Source organism: Filobasidium floriforme, assembly GCF_021052385.1.
Source record: "Filobasidium floriforme strain CBS 6241 chromosome Unknown HD553scaffold_4, whole genome shotgun sequence".
In the NCBI taxonomy this organism is placed as follows: Eukaryota; Fungi; Basidiomycota; class Tremellomycetes; order Filobasidiales; family Filobasidiaceae; genus Filobasidium; species Filobasidium floriforme.
Window position 1 is genome coordinate 1025931 of NW_025763625.1, and position 15384 is coordinate 1041314.

General features: G+C 53.0%; 7 protein-coding genes across 7 annotated transcripts; 4 read left to right on the top strand and 3 right to left on the bottom strand.

The window, feature by feature from the left end:
• The first annotated feature begins 54 nt into the window (after positions 1–54).
• On the top strand, positions 55–2978 carry HD553DRAFT_306730 (U3 small nucleolar RNA-associated protein 6-domain-containing protein). Its single transcript, XM_046179324.1, has 4 exons — positions 55–306; positions 435–612; positions 721–1702; positions 1785–2978. Exons 1-4 carry the CDS (start codon positions 84–86, stop codon positions 2844–2846), a joined length of 2445 nt encoding a protein of 814 aa, XP_046038981.1. The 5' UTR covers positions 55–83; the 3' UTR covers positions 2847–2978.
• A 987-nt stretch (positions 2979–3965) lies between these two features.
• Positions 3966–4629, top strand: HD553DRAFT_306731 (uncharacterized protein). The gene has a single exon (XM_046179325.1). It carries the CDS (start codon positions 4077–4079, stop codon positions 4299–4301), a length of 225 nt encoding a protein of 74 aa, XP_046038982.1. The 5' UTR covers positions 3966–4076; the 3' UTR covers positions 4302–4629.
• HD553DRAFT_180206 (uncharacterized protein) lies at positions 4455–6012 on the bottom strand. Its single transcript, XM_046176948.1, has 3 exons — positions 5557–6012; positions 4792–5448; positions 4455–4693 (listed from the first exon to the last, which is right to left on the bottom strand). Exons 1-3 carry the CDS (start codon positions 5903–5905, stop codon positions 4608–4610), a joined length of 1092 nt encoding a protein of 363 aa, XP_046038983.1. The 5' UTR covers positions 5906–6012; the 3' UTR covers positions 4455–4607.
• A 1911-nt stretch (positions 6013–7923) lies between these two features.
• On the top strand, positions 7924–10092 carry HD553DRAFT_293193 (major facilitator superfamily domain-containing protein; the record flags this gene model as incomplete). The annotated part of the gene is made up of 8 exons (XM_046178426.1): positions 7924–8045; positions 8117–8166; positions 8319–8588; positions 8661–8731; positions 8809–9126; positions 9197–9393; positions 9473–9685; positions 9747–10092. The coding sequence occupies 8 exons, from the start codon at positions 7924–7926 to the stop codon at positions 10060–10062; spliced, it is 1557 nt and encodes a 518-aa protein (XP_046038984.1). The 3' UTR covers positions 10063–10092.
• A 183-nt stretch (positions 10093–10275) lies between these two features.
• Positions 10276–12262, top strand: HD553DRAFT_306735 (Alpha/Beta hydrolase protein). The gene has a single exon (XM_046179326.1). It carries the CDS (start codon positions 10380–10382, stop codon positions 12168–12170), a length of 1791 nt encoding a protein of 596 aa, XP_046038985.1. The 5' UTR covers positions 10276–10379; the 3' UTR covers positions 12171–12262.
• On the bottom strand, positions 12263–12939 carry HD553DRAFT_306736 (uncharacterized protein). The gene is made up of 4 exons (XM_046179327.1): positions 12741–12939; positions 12655–12663; positions 12468–12557; positions 12263–12399 (listed from the first exon to the last, which is right to left on the bottom strand). The coding sequence occupies exons 1-4, from the start codon at positions 12891–12893 to the stop codon at positions 12364–12366; spliced, it is 288 nt and encodes a 95-aa protein (XP_046038986.1). The 5' UTR covers positions 12894–12939; the 3' UTR covers positions 12263–12363.
• Positions 12940–13047: 108 nt separating this feature from the next.
• Positions 13048–15041, bottom strand: HD553DRAFT_306738 (batten's disease protein Cln3). Its single transcript, XM_046179328.1, has 4 exons — positions 14482–15041; positions 13876–14409; positions 13254–13809; positions 13048–13187 (listed from the first exon to the last, which is right to left on the bottom strand). Exons 1-4 carry the CDS (start codon positions 14881–14883, stop codon positions 13093–13095), a joined length of 1587 nt encoding a protein of 528 aa, XP_046038987.1. The 5' UTR covers positions 14884–15041; the 3' UTR covers positions 13048–13092.
• Positions 15042–15384: the final 343 nt, after the last annotated feature.

A 15384-nucleotide genomic window follows, 5' to 3' on the forward strand; every position in this document is an offset into this window, starting at 1 on the left:
AGACGCAGATCAGGCAGATGTTCAACATGCCCACCACCCTCCTGCCTTGAGGTGACAACCAACACGGACACCATCCTACGACCATGGAAAAGGTCCACTTTCAACTAGAATCCACCCTCCCGGAACTCCGGGACTTAGAAGAAAAGGGCCTCTTTACCCGCGCAGAACTCCGTCAGATCACCCTCAGGCGGACGAAACACGAGAGCGACCTCGTCAAACGGGCTGGGAAACCGGAGGATTACTTGAAGTATGCCGAGTATGAGATCGGGTTGGAGAGGTTGAGGAGGATCAGGTGGAAGCGATTGAGTAGGTGGCTTTCCCGGCTATGGGCGGGGACTATGGCTCGAGACCAACATCAACTAAATCTTACATGCTCTCTTTGACTTTTCTTCTTTGTCCTGACAATAACCATCATATGTGTACGAACACGATAGAGATGGACAAATCCCACCAACCCCGATCCATCTCCTCCCACTCGATCCCCCGTCGAATCCTCTACATCCTCCGTCGCGCGACGGAAAAGTTCCCTAGGGACCTGAGGACGTGGTTGGCCTACGTCGATTACGCCAAGAGCGAGGGCATGGGCAAGGTCGTCGTCAACGCGTTGACAGCGTGAGTCTCGAGGCTCGACTTTTGCGTTTGCGGTTTTTGGCGTGCTGGGAGGGTCTTGTTGCTGAGCTGATGAAGGGCTGAATCGATTTGACTTCAAACGATTGATAGGGCTTTACAATTACACCCCCTAGAACCGATCTTGTACATCCTCTTATCGCAGCACTACCTCGACCCAATCCCACCATCCCACAAACGGGCCAACCACCACCAACAATCCACATCATCCTCTTCCTCATCCTCGAAATTCTCCATAGAAAACATCCCCCCGGCGAGAAAGACCCTCTTACTCGGACTCCGTTTCTTGCCCTCTCACCCGGACTTGTGGGTCGAATACATCAAGCTCGAAGTAGGATGGGTAGAAGCGCTGAGGAGGAGGTGGAAGGTCCTAGGGATCTTGAACGAGGTCCTCGTCAAGACCGAACGGGAAGAACAGGGTGGGGCCGAAGTTGGGGTCGGGGAGGTGGAAGGTGCCGATGGGTTCAGGTTGGACCCGTTAAAAGAAGAGGAGGATGATGATATCGACGAGGTGGGGCAGGACGAAGGCAAAGGCGCCTTTGGGGAGACGGGAGAGTCGGCTAGGAAACGCCTGATCGACGGTCAATTGATCTTGACCGTACTCCGTAATTCCTTCACCCGCCCGGGATTGCAAGACGACCTCGATTACCGGCTGAGGCTGGTCCGGCTCTTCCGAACGTATCCTACCGGACTCAGGATCAAGCTCTTGAGGTGCATTTACGAGAACATGAACCAGGGCGCCTTGGCATGGGATGTGACGGCGAGGAGGGTCGTACTCGAATCCCGGCTTTTCGATCGGGCTTACGATCCCGAGTCGAGGGAGGAAGAGGGACAGGTTCTGAGTGATCCGGTGAAGGGGGAGTCTGAACGGGTCGTCCTCGTGCCAGGGGAAGAACGGGTCAGGGTGGTCGGTGAGATCGTCAAGAAGATCAAGGCGGAGCAGGATGTCGAGCGGGTCGTACGGCAGGAAAAGGGAGAGGAAGCGTGGATGTCGTGGAGACGGGAGTGGGAAGAGGTCGCTGGGGAGTGGATCTTGAGATGGGCAGACAGGATGACGGATGATGAGGAAGATCTGGTGAGTCGAGCTCCGTTGGCGTGCATTATGGTTGAGTAAGGCTGCAGGCTGACTAGGGTGTCGGACTGGTCGTGTGATTCAGCGTAAATACCTGTTGGCATCGTTGACGAGCCTGACGAGACAGTCGGCCTCGGACAAGATCGTCCCGACGACCAGACTCTTGGCGGCTCATCTCGACTACCTCTTGTCGTTGCCTTCCGAGAAGGCACCGTCTTCGAATCGGTTGCGAGCGATCGCCAAGGATTATACGCGGTTACGAGCCGCATCATCGAGGTTGTGGAGCTCGAGACTGGACATCGAGCGACGTATAGCAGAGTCCAGCGGTAATGACGAGGATCGAAGGGAAGCAGAGGCCGAGGTCGGGAGGCTGTACCTCTCCGCTATGGATTCTATCGGGTATAACGAGGGCGCCACGGACGTTTGGGTACAAGGGTTGAACTGGTTCGACCGCTTCGTTCCCGCTTCCGGGGACGAGGTCATGGCAGGGCACTGGACGACGGGGATCAAGGCTGCCAAACGATTCGAGGCGGATGGAGACGATGGTCGGGCGCTCTACTCGGGCGTGCTCGTAGGCTGGGTCGAGAGCGTTCTGATCGGATCGGGCGAGGTGGAAGTTGGGATTCAGCGGGTTCGGGACGTCGTTGGGACGTTGCTGAAACCCGAATGGCAAGCACCCTCGACCGCCTTGTCCGCTACGTTCCACCTCGTCGCCGGTCTGAACCACCTGCAAGACGCTCAGCTCGCTCCCTCGCTGCAGTCGATATACGAAGCTTGGCATCGACGAGCGCGACACAACCCGGCTCAAAAGGTCGCCGGATGCTTGTCCTATGTCTCGTGGCTGCTGTCGCACACCAAGGGACAGGCGAAAAAGGCTTGGGACCTGGTGGAAAGCGTCAAGTGCGAGGTCGAGACGGGTGAAGCTGGTGGGCTCGAGGGTAAAGGTGGACTGCTCAGGCGAGATCAAAAGACGATAGAAAGGGAGCGAAGGGAGATGGTCGTCTCGCTAGAGGAGGGATGGAGGGATATCCTCCGGGCTGCCGAGAGGAGGCGGAATCAGGATGGAGAGTCTGACGATGATAGCGAGAGCGGGGAGGATGCCTCGGACAGCGGGGAAGATGATGACGAGGATGTCGACATGGATTAGACGAATAGAATCGCTTCAACGATTTATGATATAATTGCGTAGAATGTGTAGGACGTCAGGAAGGTTTTCATCTCCGGCTAGATATTACTCCTCATTTAACGACCGTTATATGTTAGACAGCCGGTTCCTTTACCTTCGCCTCTGCCAAATTCTTCTTTGCCTCCTCAATGTCCTTCTTGAGCTCTTTCTCCTCCTTCTCGAAATCCGCCAAACTGCCTTGCGCCTTTTGAATTGGGAAGGCCAAGCAGTCCTTCTTCTCGGTGAGTTTGCCACCTTCAATGACGTTGTCTTCCTCCACTCTGCCAGAAGCGCTTCAAGGGAGGTCCTTGCAGATCCGACTTGCCAGACACTTGGCGGCTCCCTCTATTTAGGCCAAATGCTGCAGCCGTGTACACCACACCCACCGTAGCACCACTGCTGACTGCCGCACTTCAATCGCAAGTGCTTCCATTCTCACAGTCAACTCTCTACGCAGCGGTCGATACATCGTGTTACAGATCTGACGGGTCCGATCAATGGGCGCAGCCTCGTCGGTAAGCAATTCAAGACCGCCTTCGATATTGGAAGCCTGAAGGTCCTCGTCCTTTGACGTCCTATCACTGATCAGGGCAAGGATACTCTTCACCAAGTACTAGGTCACTCGCTCTCAATGCCAGCGGAACAGTCTCGACGTTGGCATCCTCGTACAAGGTCTCGAGAGCTTCCGCAGGCCAAGCGGCGCTCTGAGATGGCGAATCCGCGCGATCAATATGAAACAACGCGTAGCACCACGTTGAGGGTGTTTTTCCGGTGTAAGGAGGTCAGCCCAACATTCGGCACGACCTTCCGAGATGTCAATTTTGTCCGATGTTATTTTGCCTCTCTTTTGAATAACGCAACATGGTTTCCACCTTAGACCCACTCTGAGGGAAGCAGTATGGATCTGCAAGACCGTCCGAGAAAACGCGAAACAGAAGAGCAATCAGTGATCAGTTTGAAGGATCGAAGACTAGACATAGATATGTTAAGAGAGAGATGGAACTTGGTGGACAGCGGCTAACGTCTCGCGGCTGAGCAAGTCAGCTTTGTGTCGCTGTTATCACCCCCTTGCAATGGCTGCACTCAGGAGCTTTTTTGCTGTTCCACTGTTCCACTGTATTGATACATATTTATACAGCTAGCTGCCTCAAGATACAGAAACACAGAAATGAAACTCATTAAACATCATGGACTTTGCACAGCTTTTAGGCAATGAAGGAACTGAGGTCGACAGGGTTGCGGTGGTTACGAATGTTGCGTCTCTTGCGACATATGATGTGGATCGAAGCACTCGCTGCTGTGCGATCTGCTGTGAACCTCGCAAGGGATCGCCCATGGTCGGTTGACTCAGCGGGAGGTGAAAGCCCGTTTCTGGCTCCTTGCCCTCGGACGTCTGACGTGGCGCGCCCTGAGCAGGACGGCAGCTCCTCTAGCTGATGCAAGTCCTGTTGCCACTCTCCGACTCGAGCGGGTTCAGTCAGAATCACCGCTCGTCGTAGCGTATCGTCCGAGTAAGCGAGTCGCGTCTTTGTCCGGTCGAGTCAATGAGAAGATCAAGAAGAAATTGCATCATATTATATTGTTGATCCCCAAGAGACGTTGGATTCTCGATAGAGGAATTATTCGACTTCTTGCTGTTGTATTATAGTTTTCCTTGCATTTGAGACCGGCTCCGGTCGTTGACGTGGTTGCGATATGATACAGTCGTTGTGTCCTCTTTTTGCAGCTTCTTCCTTGAACTCCCTAGTATACACAGGCGGTTCCTAATCCGTTCGGCGATGCCCACCAGCCGATTCCCAGGGTGAGAATTACGCAGAGTATACCACCAACTGCACAATAACGAAACAACATTGTCGGAAGAGGTCAGCATGAGAACATCTTCGCCCGCAAAGGCAGATATGTAGGTAGCTCTGCCAGTGCCACTCACCATACATAATGACAAGGTAGAACCAAGACATCGGCGTCGCCCACTTGTGATCCGAATCGTGCATCTTCTCTGCCTGCTCGATAAACGCTGGGATGGTCGACAAGCACCCACAAAACCCATCTTGGACCCCCTGAAGCGCTTGACAGGGCCACTCCCCAAGACCGGGACCGAGGGGCGAGATCCGTTGCAAGAGGTACATGACCCCTGCGATGGAGGTGCTGGCCATGTTACACCCGAACGTCCCGAATTTGATGTAGGGAGGGGAGATGGGGTTGATCCGGGAACCTGCCCACCATCGGATCCAGGTACCAATAGGGGCAAGCACGAGTGCCCAGGTGACTCGTCGGCCTGCTCTCCAGTAGGTGTTGTCCCGTAGAATGAAGATCAGGAGTGCAGCTAGCCATCCGAGGAGTCCGATGACGCTAAAGATGTACCGGTAGGTCTGGGGCAAGGGACCCAAGCGGAGTCGAGGGAGGTGGCCGGAGAGGTGTCGACCGAAGTTTATGCTGAAGAAGACGACGGTGACGGTGATCCAGATGTACGAGAGGCCGTCGCATGCACAAGAGAGCCAGTCATCGGAGGTCCCTTCGAGATTACTGAATCCAACGAAGCTATTAAGCTGCCAAGTTGCGAAAGTGGCTATCCCTCCAGCGAAGCCTGTCATGGTATACCAAGAAGAAGGCGAGCCATCATCGAAGAAGAGGAGGGTGAGCGAAACGACCTGAGACCCTTCGGCGAATGATCTTAAACATCGGCAGGCCTCACCGACTCGTAATCCCACATACAACGCCGGCCAAATCCTCTCGATCTGTCTCCTCCGATGGACGATGAACCCGAACAAGAAACACCCCGTCCCCTGGACCCAAGCTACGGGGAAGACCGTCGCTCCCGGATGATCGAAGAGGGCCGTCAAGCCTAAGCGGGCGAGCACGCCGAAGAGGGAAAAGAAGGCGAGGAGGGAGAGCGTCTCAAAGTGATACCATGGCAGATTAGAAGGGTTGGAAGGTGGACCGGAAGGTGGGGACTTGTCTTCAGAGTGTTCTCGTGTGTCTTTGCGATTGCCGAGGTCAGGACGCGGGCGGTCTGATAGCGAGATGTCGTCCTCGGACGACATGGCCTTGTGAGTTGTCAAGATGCGATCGTACTGCTAGCACTAGCATGAAACTGTTTCTAGAGAAGTGTGACTGAATCGTGGTCGGTTGAGATTTTGAAGAAAGCACGACCACATTAATTCTCTGGAGGATTTTGCTTCCAGCTTGTCGATGACGAAGGCCAAGAACGACAAACACAGACCATATGACTGCGAGATGCAGGAAAAACTCGCCCAAGCTAGTCATGAACGAATTGACGTCCATTGCGTAGTCGGATGAAGGAGGGATTCCAAGAAGCAGGAAGACGTTGGTTAGATTGCGAAAGAGTGCCAGACCGTGAAAGCCCATGTCTCGGATCATCAATAATTCAAGCGTTCAATCAGTTATTTTGTGCTCGCAAGCGCGTGTGCGCAGGGATGGGTAAATCACCAGAAAATACCTCTTGTGTCTTCAGGAAAAATCTCTCTGTGCATTCGATTGAATACGACGATCCGTTCCCGTATCAAAGGCTCTTAGACCCGTGTTGCCGATGTGACAATAGGTTACTTTGCGGAATTGTTCATCAAATTCTGGACAACAGGGGATCACCCTGCACTCACGTCGGTCGATCCACATGAGCTTGAGGGAGACGAGGGAAGAAGGCATTTGATACGAAGGGGTAGGGCAAAGCAGGTTCATTTCTATGTCCACATGCCCAAGACCACCATCGGGAATGCAGGTAGGGGCAGGTTCACGCTCAAATCAAAAGGCAAGCCTGGGAGATATACATTCATACAGCATTGCTTTTTTTTTTTTTTGCAAACCATGTCGTCAAAGTTATCGAATCTATTCATTTGATTGGTTACCAAAATTCGTTCACTCCGCCGGTAGAATGTTTCAAGTGTGTAGCATGCAACTATTATGTTGATGGGTTGCATGGGTTGCGAACTCTCAATGCGCATACGAACGCTGATGCAAAACAGAAGAGATGGTACATTTCTGGAGGATAAATCTTGTCCGACTGGAGCATGGCTCGACATAGCATGGCTTCAACTTGAATACGTCAAGATGACGGTCAAGGCGGGCTTATATATCGCCTGTAGCGTTGCCATGTCGGTTTTGATGTTTTCCCTTCATCGATTTCCCGATACCGAAGACTAGCCGTCTCTGACGCGGCTTTTTGAGGTGTTGCAGATTGTGGATCCTCTTCTTTCCTACATTCGTGGGTACCTGTTCGATTCTCAAACATGTCTTCGTCGACCAGTTGATCGATCGTTTCGCCACCGGTTGATAATTCCATCTGTAGATCACCACTACAGCGCGACATCACACATCCACGTGCATCCACCAGATGGATCCTACCAACATGCCCAAGCATATCATCGACCGACAGATGGCTAATCATACACTTCAACAGTCTTACCACATTCTCTTCGAATCTTCGATTCGTTGACCTACAGGCGCACTCCAGCGTAGTGCGAGATGATTATCCCGCGAGCGATCTTGCTTCGAACCATGGAAGGAGAATACAGAGTCGGTTTCATGCTCGATGATCGATGAAGCAGAGGTCGCAAGTTGCGGTCCCGCGCGGCGATTGCGATGGCGTGATCGCGCCGCGCCGCAAACGCTTCTTACCAATTCGACGTCTGATATTGCAAACCAGACGATCGGCGCCTATGCCAAGCGTCTCTCCGGGGGATCAAACCTTGTTTGGCTGTCAGGTCACAGTCGGATTAGTTCCGTTGACATAGAGTGTCGAGGCGCGATCGAAGGCGATCGATACTCTTGGCCTTTTAGATACGCAAGAGGAACGATGAATTGGTCAAGAGCCAGATTTTCCGATGGCGTATTGTCCGGTAGTCGCCATACACAGGCTCCGATGACGAACCTCAGAAGTTGCAAGCAACTTTGGTCAGCGTAGCAGACGTTGTTCAGGGTCAAGTGCAATGATATATATGACACCCTATTATTGATCATATCTGGATTATCGTGGTGAGACCGACCTGAATGCTCTCGGCTCAACTCTGTCCAGCAAATCGACGGTTCCAACGACGGTTCCAATATGGCTGACCTTCACAAGACCACTTCGGGAGTCGACCGCTTTGCGCCTCCTCGAGAGGATGAAGAGGCGATCACAGTCTCTCGGGATTGGACCCCGGAAGAAGAACGACGAGCGAAGCGCAAGTAAGTCGATGACCGAGTATGAGATCCCCGAAGGCGCGCTCTGAGCATCTTAATCATTGATCGATCTACAGGTTGGATTTGATCATCATGCCGCTGTTGTTCCTCGGGTTCTTCTGTCTTCGTAAGTTTACTACCTCCCGGACTATTCCTCCAAAGCTGACCACCGACGTCGATCCATTTCGACGCCTCACCATACCAGAACTCGGTGAGCCCTTATGTTCTATTGCGATCATCACCAAGACGTCATCTCATTTCAATGATCTCTCTTCACAGACCGAGGTAACATCGCCAACGCGCTCACGGACAACTTTATGAAAGACGTCGGGATCAACCAGGACCAGTTCAACGTCGGACAACAGATGCTCTCGCTCGGGATCGTCCTCTTTGAGATCCCTTCCAACATGATCCTCTACAGGGTTGGACCTGGCAAGTGGCTCACCCTCCAGCTGTTCTTCTTTGGGATCGTCAGCACGTTCCAAGCGTTCCAGAATTCGTACGGATCTTTCATCGCCACCAGGTTCCTTCTCGGCGTATCAGAGTCAGGTGAGCTGCGCGGACGCCTATATATGTTGACACATTATCAAGGTAAACTCACCCAATTGCCACGTTCTACAGGCTTCATCCCCGGTGGTCTGTGGACTTTGTCGACCTGGTACACCAGGGACGAGACGGCCAAGCGAACTATGGTATGTTGACTTTCCGCGTTGCAATCTGCAACACGTCTGACTGACCATCTCATTATTTCCCCTGCTCTTATCCGTAGATCTTCTACTTCGGTAACCAAGCCGGCCAAGCATCATCCAAACTCCTCGCCTACGGAATCCTCCACATGCGAGGCGTCGGTGGCAAACCCGGTTGGTTCTGGTTGTTTGCGCTCATGGGCGCCTTTACGGTGGCGAGCGGGTTCGTCCTAGGGTTCCTGCTTCCGGATTCGTTCAAGAACCCTCGGAGCACGTTCTTGCCGAAAGTCAGCTTTTTCACGAAGAGGGAATTGCATATCCTCAAGTCGAGGGTCTTGTTGGACGATCCGATGAAGGGGAAGAAGAAGAAGCATATCGGGTTGAGCTCGTTCAAACAAGCCGTAAGTTTGAGGGTTTAAGTTCCTTTGCGTCAATATACCAATACTTTTCTACGCATGGAACGCCTCTCAGTTCTCCAACTGGCGCTTGTGGATCCACTTCCTCATCACCTTGTCCAATAACGGACCTCAGCGAGCGTTCGACACCTATTCGCCATCGATTGTCAACAGCTTCGGATTCGCCCCGTTGGCGAGCAACGCCTTGGCTTCCGTCGGTCTGTTCCTCCAGATCCCGGTCTCTTTCTGTTTCAGTTACGTCTCCGACCGCATGTGAGTCTATTCACACCGAGGTTTACGTCACGTTGTGCAATGCGGATTGTGGCTCATCTCGACTCCCTTGTTTCGCTAGGAACGCACGAGGACAGACGGTCATGGCCGGGATGAGTTTTCACCTGTTGGGATACGTCTTCAACCGGATCTTTACCGAGATCAACCAGCGGGGGGTACGATACTTTGGGGTAGTCTGGACGCAGACGTTTGGAACCTTTTCTCATCCCCTTAACATCGCTTGGATGTCGCTCACTTGCCGGGATTCAGAGGAGCGGGCGTTGGCGATGGCAATGTAAGCATCATGACTTTCGCGCTCCACAAGACAGACAAGAAGCTGAACATTTTTTGATCAGGGTCATTATGGGCGCCAATATTGCTGGTATCTACGGAGCTCAGATCTTCCGACAAGATGACAGGCCTCGTTACCGAAGAGGCTTTTCCATCAACATCGGTGTCCTCGCTTTCGGTCTCTTCTTAGCGACCGTGAGGTTCATCGACGATTTCCGACGACGTCGAAGGGGAGACCAGCTCGAGAACGCCTCGGGGAGGTCGAGCAGTGAGAGGCAATCCGAAGAGGGCGATCTGGCGGAAGTGCCTGTGGTGGACGAAAAAGGGCGACCTTTGTCTCGATCGCAGCTGTCGGATCAAGACAAGAAGACGTCGATATAGATACCAATGGATTGACGTGTAGCTAGCCTGCCAGCATCTGCTGAGATCATGAGATTGTACCTTTGCTTGCCTTTTTGTAACGATACCTCGACATAGAATAGAAATGGCTTTAACTTGATTTACTTCCGAGCGAAACCGAAAAGCATCCGAAACGTATTTCATCCGGCGGTTTATCCGAGAGAGGACCGGCGATCGTCATATCGAGCACAAGAGCTTCGCTTTGACCTGTTGTCATTCTTCGAGTTGTTGGGTCCCGACGCCATACAGCCGACGATCACTCATTAGGTCCATGGTGTAACGAATCTGGTATCATCACCATGTCGACACTCGACCATCCCGAGCTCGGCCCGATCCTAGGCGTCCGGGACGAAGGCCTGACCGTCTACCGTGGGATCCCTTTCGCTCAGATCCCACGCCGATTTGCTCGATCGACCTTGCAGACATCGCTCGAAGCTCGATGGACGCTGAGTGGGATGTTCGATGCAACTAAAGCAGGTCCTACCTCTATTCAGCCATTCGAATCTCCGAGGCTAGACGCTGGCGAGCAGTCCATACCGACGGACCTCATCGCGCCGGAAGAAGGGCGAAATCAAAGCGAATACGATTGCCTCAATCTGACGGTCTATGTCCCCAACCCAAAAGCGGATGAGACAGCTAAGGGCGGTGCGCCAGTAGCTAAGCTGCCGGTCTTGATCTTCTTGCATGGGGGCGCCTTTATATGGGGATCCGGCGATCGATCCTTCTACGCTCCCGAGACACTGCTCGCTCAGGCAATCGAGGCGGACAAGCCTCTGATACTGGTCACCGCCAACTATCGTCTAGGAGCCCTCGGCTACCTACATTCTCCCAGCGCGAGAGACGAGGATGGGGAACTGCTCTTACCTCCCAATAACGGGTTTCACGATCAGACGGTCCTTTTCGATTGGGTCAAGGCGTATATTGCAGGGTTTGGGGGTGATCCGGGCAACATCACGACCATTGGTCAGAGTGCCGGGGCCGAGAGCCTGAGCATACATAACCTGCTGCCCAAGTATGCAGATATGCCGGAGACCGAGAGGCCTTACCGGAAGAGCATACTCTTTTCTGGCAGTCTGTTATGCATGCCCTCGATGATTGGGAGTCAGCACGAAGGGAAATTTGTGCGTATCGCCAAAAGGCTGGGAAGCAAGACGACCGGAAGGACGACCACGGAGTTGGCTCACGATCTAATCAACCAAGCCGATGTGAACGTATTCCGCGACTTGGGTTGGCACGGTACTCCTTGTCTAGAGACGGAAATGCTACCGTATAGGGAGGCTTCCTTGCTCACTATTCTCGGTTCAGGCGTGAACAACCTGCCACGCGATCCTTATTATCAACCGACCAAGCGATGGGTTCAGGAGCAGATAGTCAGCTCTGCCAAGTTTGACGGTGGCGTGACGTATCATGCTGTCAAATCAAACAAGTCGCGCAGACAGGATCACACTCGGGCGTTCAGGGATCTGGCGGAAAAGCATTTGCGTCAATCGATTGCGGAAGATCTGTTTGATCTCTATGGGATCTACTTGAACACCGATGATGACGATACTCTTCGAGCCATCAACCAGCTGGAAACCGATCTGAGCTTCATCTTGCCCACCATCTACGAGGCGATGGGTGCAGCGCGGGAGGGCTCGTTCGGGGTCCCGATCGATATTCAGCACATGCTCGATGGTCCTCCTGAGACGACTAGAACGTATCTCCAGCTGTGGCAGCTGCCGACCCCTTTCGATGGTTTGCTCGAACCAGGAAAGTATGCCAATCATACCTACGATATCGTCTCGTTCTTCGGCGCCTTCGAAGATCGTCTCGACATCACTCAACAACTGGTCATCCGGGAATGGAGATCGAAGCTTATCGATTTCATCTGTCTCGGCGGCGACGCGATGGGATGGAAGCCATGGACGGAGGATGACGGTCATGCCACGGTTGTCGATCTAGATGGTATGCGGACCCTCGGCCGGGACGATTATATGGGGCCTCGGACTCGCCTAGGACGCCTGATCGCAATCGGAGAGCGCATCGATCCTAGACACGGACTTGACATGCTTTTCAGCCGTGTCGTCCGGCCGTATCTATTTGACTCCTGAGGAGATAGGTACTCAGAGCGTAGTACTGTCTTTGTAGCAGCTGTGGTTGTCTTGTAACGGCTCAAGTGGATAAGGTCGGGAGACCCTCTCCTCTCTGTCTTGACGGAGTTGTATGATTGTATATTGGATGCAGGTGGTGTCGTTAAAGGTTACAAACTCTTCCTGAGCCAGCCTCAGGATCTCCTTTCCGTCATCATGCATATGGTACTAGTCGCTTCAAAGTTCGGGTCTGCCGAAGGGGAAGGAGGGAGACCTGGCTTAGCCAGATTACGGACCTGCAAATCCGAAAACGCTCACCTGGGTTGCCGTTGAGTAGACTGTCCGACCGAGCCTGCTTATCCGCCAAGAAGGGAACGACGAGTTCAGATGCTGCTTTCCAGCTTGTCCCTAGAATACGAATAGGCGTTTGAAGAGCGGTAACATTTCAGCTTCTAGTAGCAAAACGCATCAAGGGGTCTAGCAGACGCTTCAAGCTCGGACTCACCCGCTTAAACTACCAGATCATTGGTTCAACAGCATCGTATCAGCATTGGATCAAAGGACTAGGGTCGTTGATTGATTTAGACATACTGATCCGTTAGAGATGGCCTTCCACCGCTTTGCTGTTCCCTTGTGCGTCTTCAACTTGGTTTCCAAAACGGTAGAGGTGGAGAACGAGCGCGTCGATTCGATCAGACCGAGGCCGGTGCGGTTCGACACGATATTGCGCAGTAGTGAGAGCATGATGAGAGTATACGAAGACTTAGAACTAGGTTGTGCGAGATCAAAGTGCGTTAATGAGAAGCATGATTAACTCTTAACACACTTTGATCATCTTGCAGCTTCGAGATGCAGATCGCGAAATCTGACCTCAGACTTCCGGAACCATGAAAGCCAGTATCCAGGGGTATCGTTTGTCTATCACCACTATGGTCAATTCTGTCTACAAGGATTTACATATAGAGCTACCAAGCTTTGCCTGAGCGTTGCAGAGCGATACCTCTACTGGCATGGAGATCAGACTTGCTACCAACACGCCTGTAAATCGTGCCCACGCATCAATATACGGCGACTTGTGATATGACCTAGCAAAACGCTTCTCACCAAAAGTATCGGCACTACCACAGACTCCCATTCGGAAAGCCTTCTGTACCCTGCGCTTGGCATTGTCAGGCTCTTCGTCCCCCTCCCTGCCTACGTGGTAGAAACTCATGCAATATGCTGCTCCACCCATCAAGCCTTCCAGGCAGATGAGCAGGAAGACGATCGTGATCGCCCGATCCGATCCTTCCGAGGCCATTCCGATCGTCTCCACTCGGTCACCCCCGGCATTCGATGAGAAGGGATGAGTGATCCAATGCCACCAAGTATCGGCTGCCTCCGTATGCCATACCCGGTGAGGTTTGAATTCGGGCGAGGAGAACGCGTAGAACTTGGCTTGTATGGTGAGCAGGCCGAGGATGACACCTTGGAGGATCGCTGGGAGTGGTAGCAGTATTCGAGGGATAGGAGGTACTCCAAGCGAGAGAGACGACCGGGAGAGAAAGACGAACGACTGGTAGGTCAACGCCCAGAAGGGGTAATAGTCTCGAGTCGTCTTGAACACTTTTCGCCAGGCTCCAACCGTAGGCGGTGGGAACGCTAAGACCGGCGTGATGCCCTGCAGAGGATGCTGTTCAGCTCACCATTCGATAGTTCTTCATAGCGATGTTGAAGAACGACATACCGAGTTGATCACATATTCGAAGACGTAGACGGCGAACAGCCAGAACATGTACCTCATCACGAGCGGTTTGACGAGCTCGATCTTTTCTTGCGTCGTGAGGATGACTTCGGTGGGGAGATCCAACTTTCCAGGGTTATGTGATCCATAATCCTCAGATCCTCGGGGTATTGAGACCTCGCTGGCGTCGTCGTCGGCCGCGAAGATGGGTTCATAGTGATCCACCTCGAGCTTGCCTAGCGATTCGAAGGGTGGGAGTAAGAGATTGAGCACGGCTGGGAAGCCCAAGGGCAAGATGCTGGCGAGTCCCAATCCCAACCTGACCCCGAGGTTTCGAAGACCCCACCAAAGACCTGCTCCGACCAGGCCTGCAGCGCCTGTCCCGCTGGACCATCCGCCTACGGCCGTCCCGCTCAGAGATGCGGTCGGCAAGACAGTCGACCACTGTAGAAAAGTGAGTTCGCCCAGTCCTGATGAGAACGCGGCGATTCCGATCCCGATCAGACGCATCGCTGTCGAATTGAACATGGCAATGACCTGGAACCCATACGGAGCAGGACATGCTTAGTCGAGCTTACTGCCTGCTTCGGGACCAGGCCAACAACTTACTATCATTCCAACCCAAGAACAAGCTGTGCACCAATAAATCCTTTTCCTATATCTGATCTCCCCCTTGCTAAGGTAAGGCCATGCGCCCTTGACGATAAGAGCAGGAAAGATATTGAAAAAGGCGACGATCCCTTTGGGCGTGCTGGCGGGCACGAGGTCCAGAGCAGCCGAGAGGATGATCACGTAGAGCACATTGTTGAGCAGTCCAAAAGAGAAGAAAGAGCCCCAGAGACGTTGTCTTGCGTATTTGAGCGGAGGGGTGGTAGAGTCGTGGGTCAGGTAGGAATCGTGTTCGGACAAGAAGTCGTCGACCCTATCCTCAGCGTATTCCTCTGCTTGGGACATTCTCCGACCAGAAGACAGTTCTTGGAGGGAGATGGACTCCGGTTTAGGAGTCGGCATCAAGTAGAGACCGACGGCGTGCAAGCATGTGACCTCGGTGAAGATGGTCTGATGAAGGAACAGGGCTCGACGTGATGTAGACCAGCAGGAAGACTAGAAGAACCAGTGGCCAGTGGCTAGTCGATCGACATTCAATCTCGTCCTCCTTTCGATTCGAAGCACAGCGCGGATGTGACCGAACGACGCGATATATACTACTCGCACACAACGCAAGCAACCAGCTGCGGCCTACCGGCTACCGGCTACCGGTCGATATCGATGTTGAGAGACGCAATCACAGCACCCAGAAAAGTGGTTCCCGAATCACAAATGTTCAATGAACAGTAAGACCAATGAACCCAGACATGAGGTGGCTAGATCCCAAACAATCCGATCGTGAAAAAAACAAGCAGTACTAGAAACTCGTCACAAGTGGAAAAGACCCTAGATGAACCATCCTCCCTCTTTTACGTTTCTTCCAGCTCGCTAGACCCGCCTTATTTTCTAGTTTGGTATCGGTCC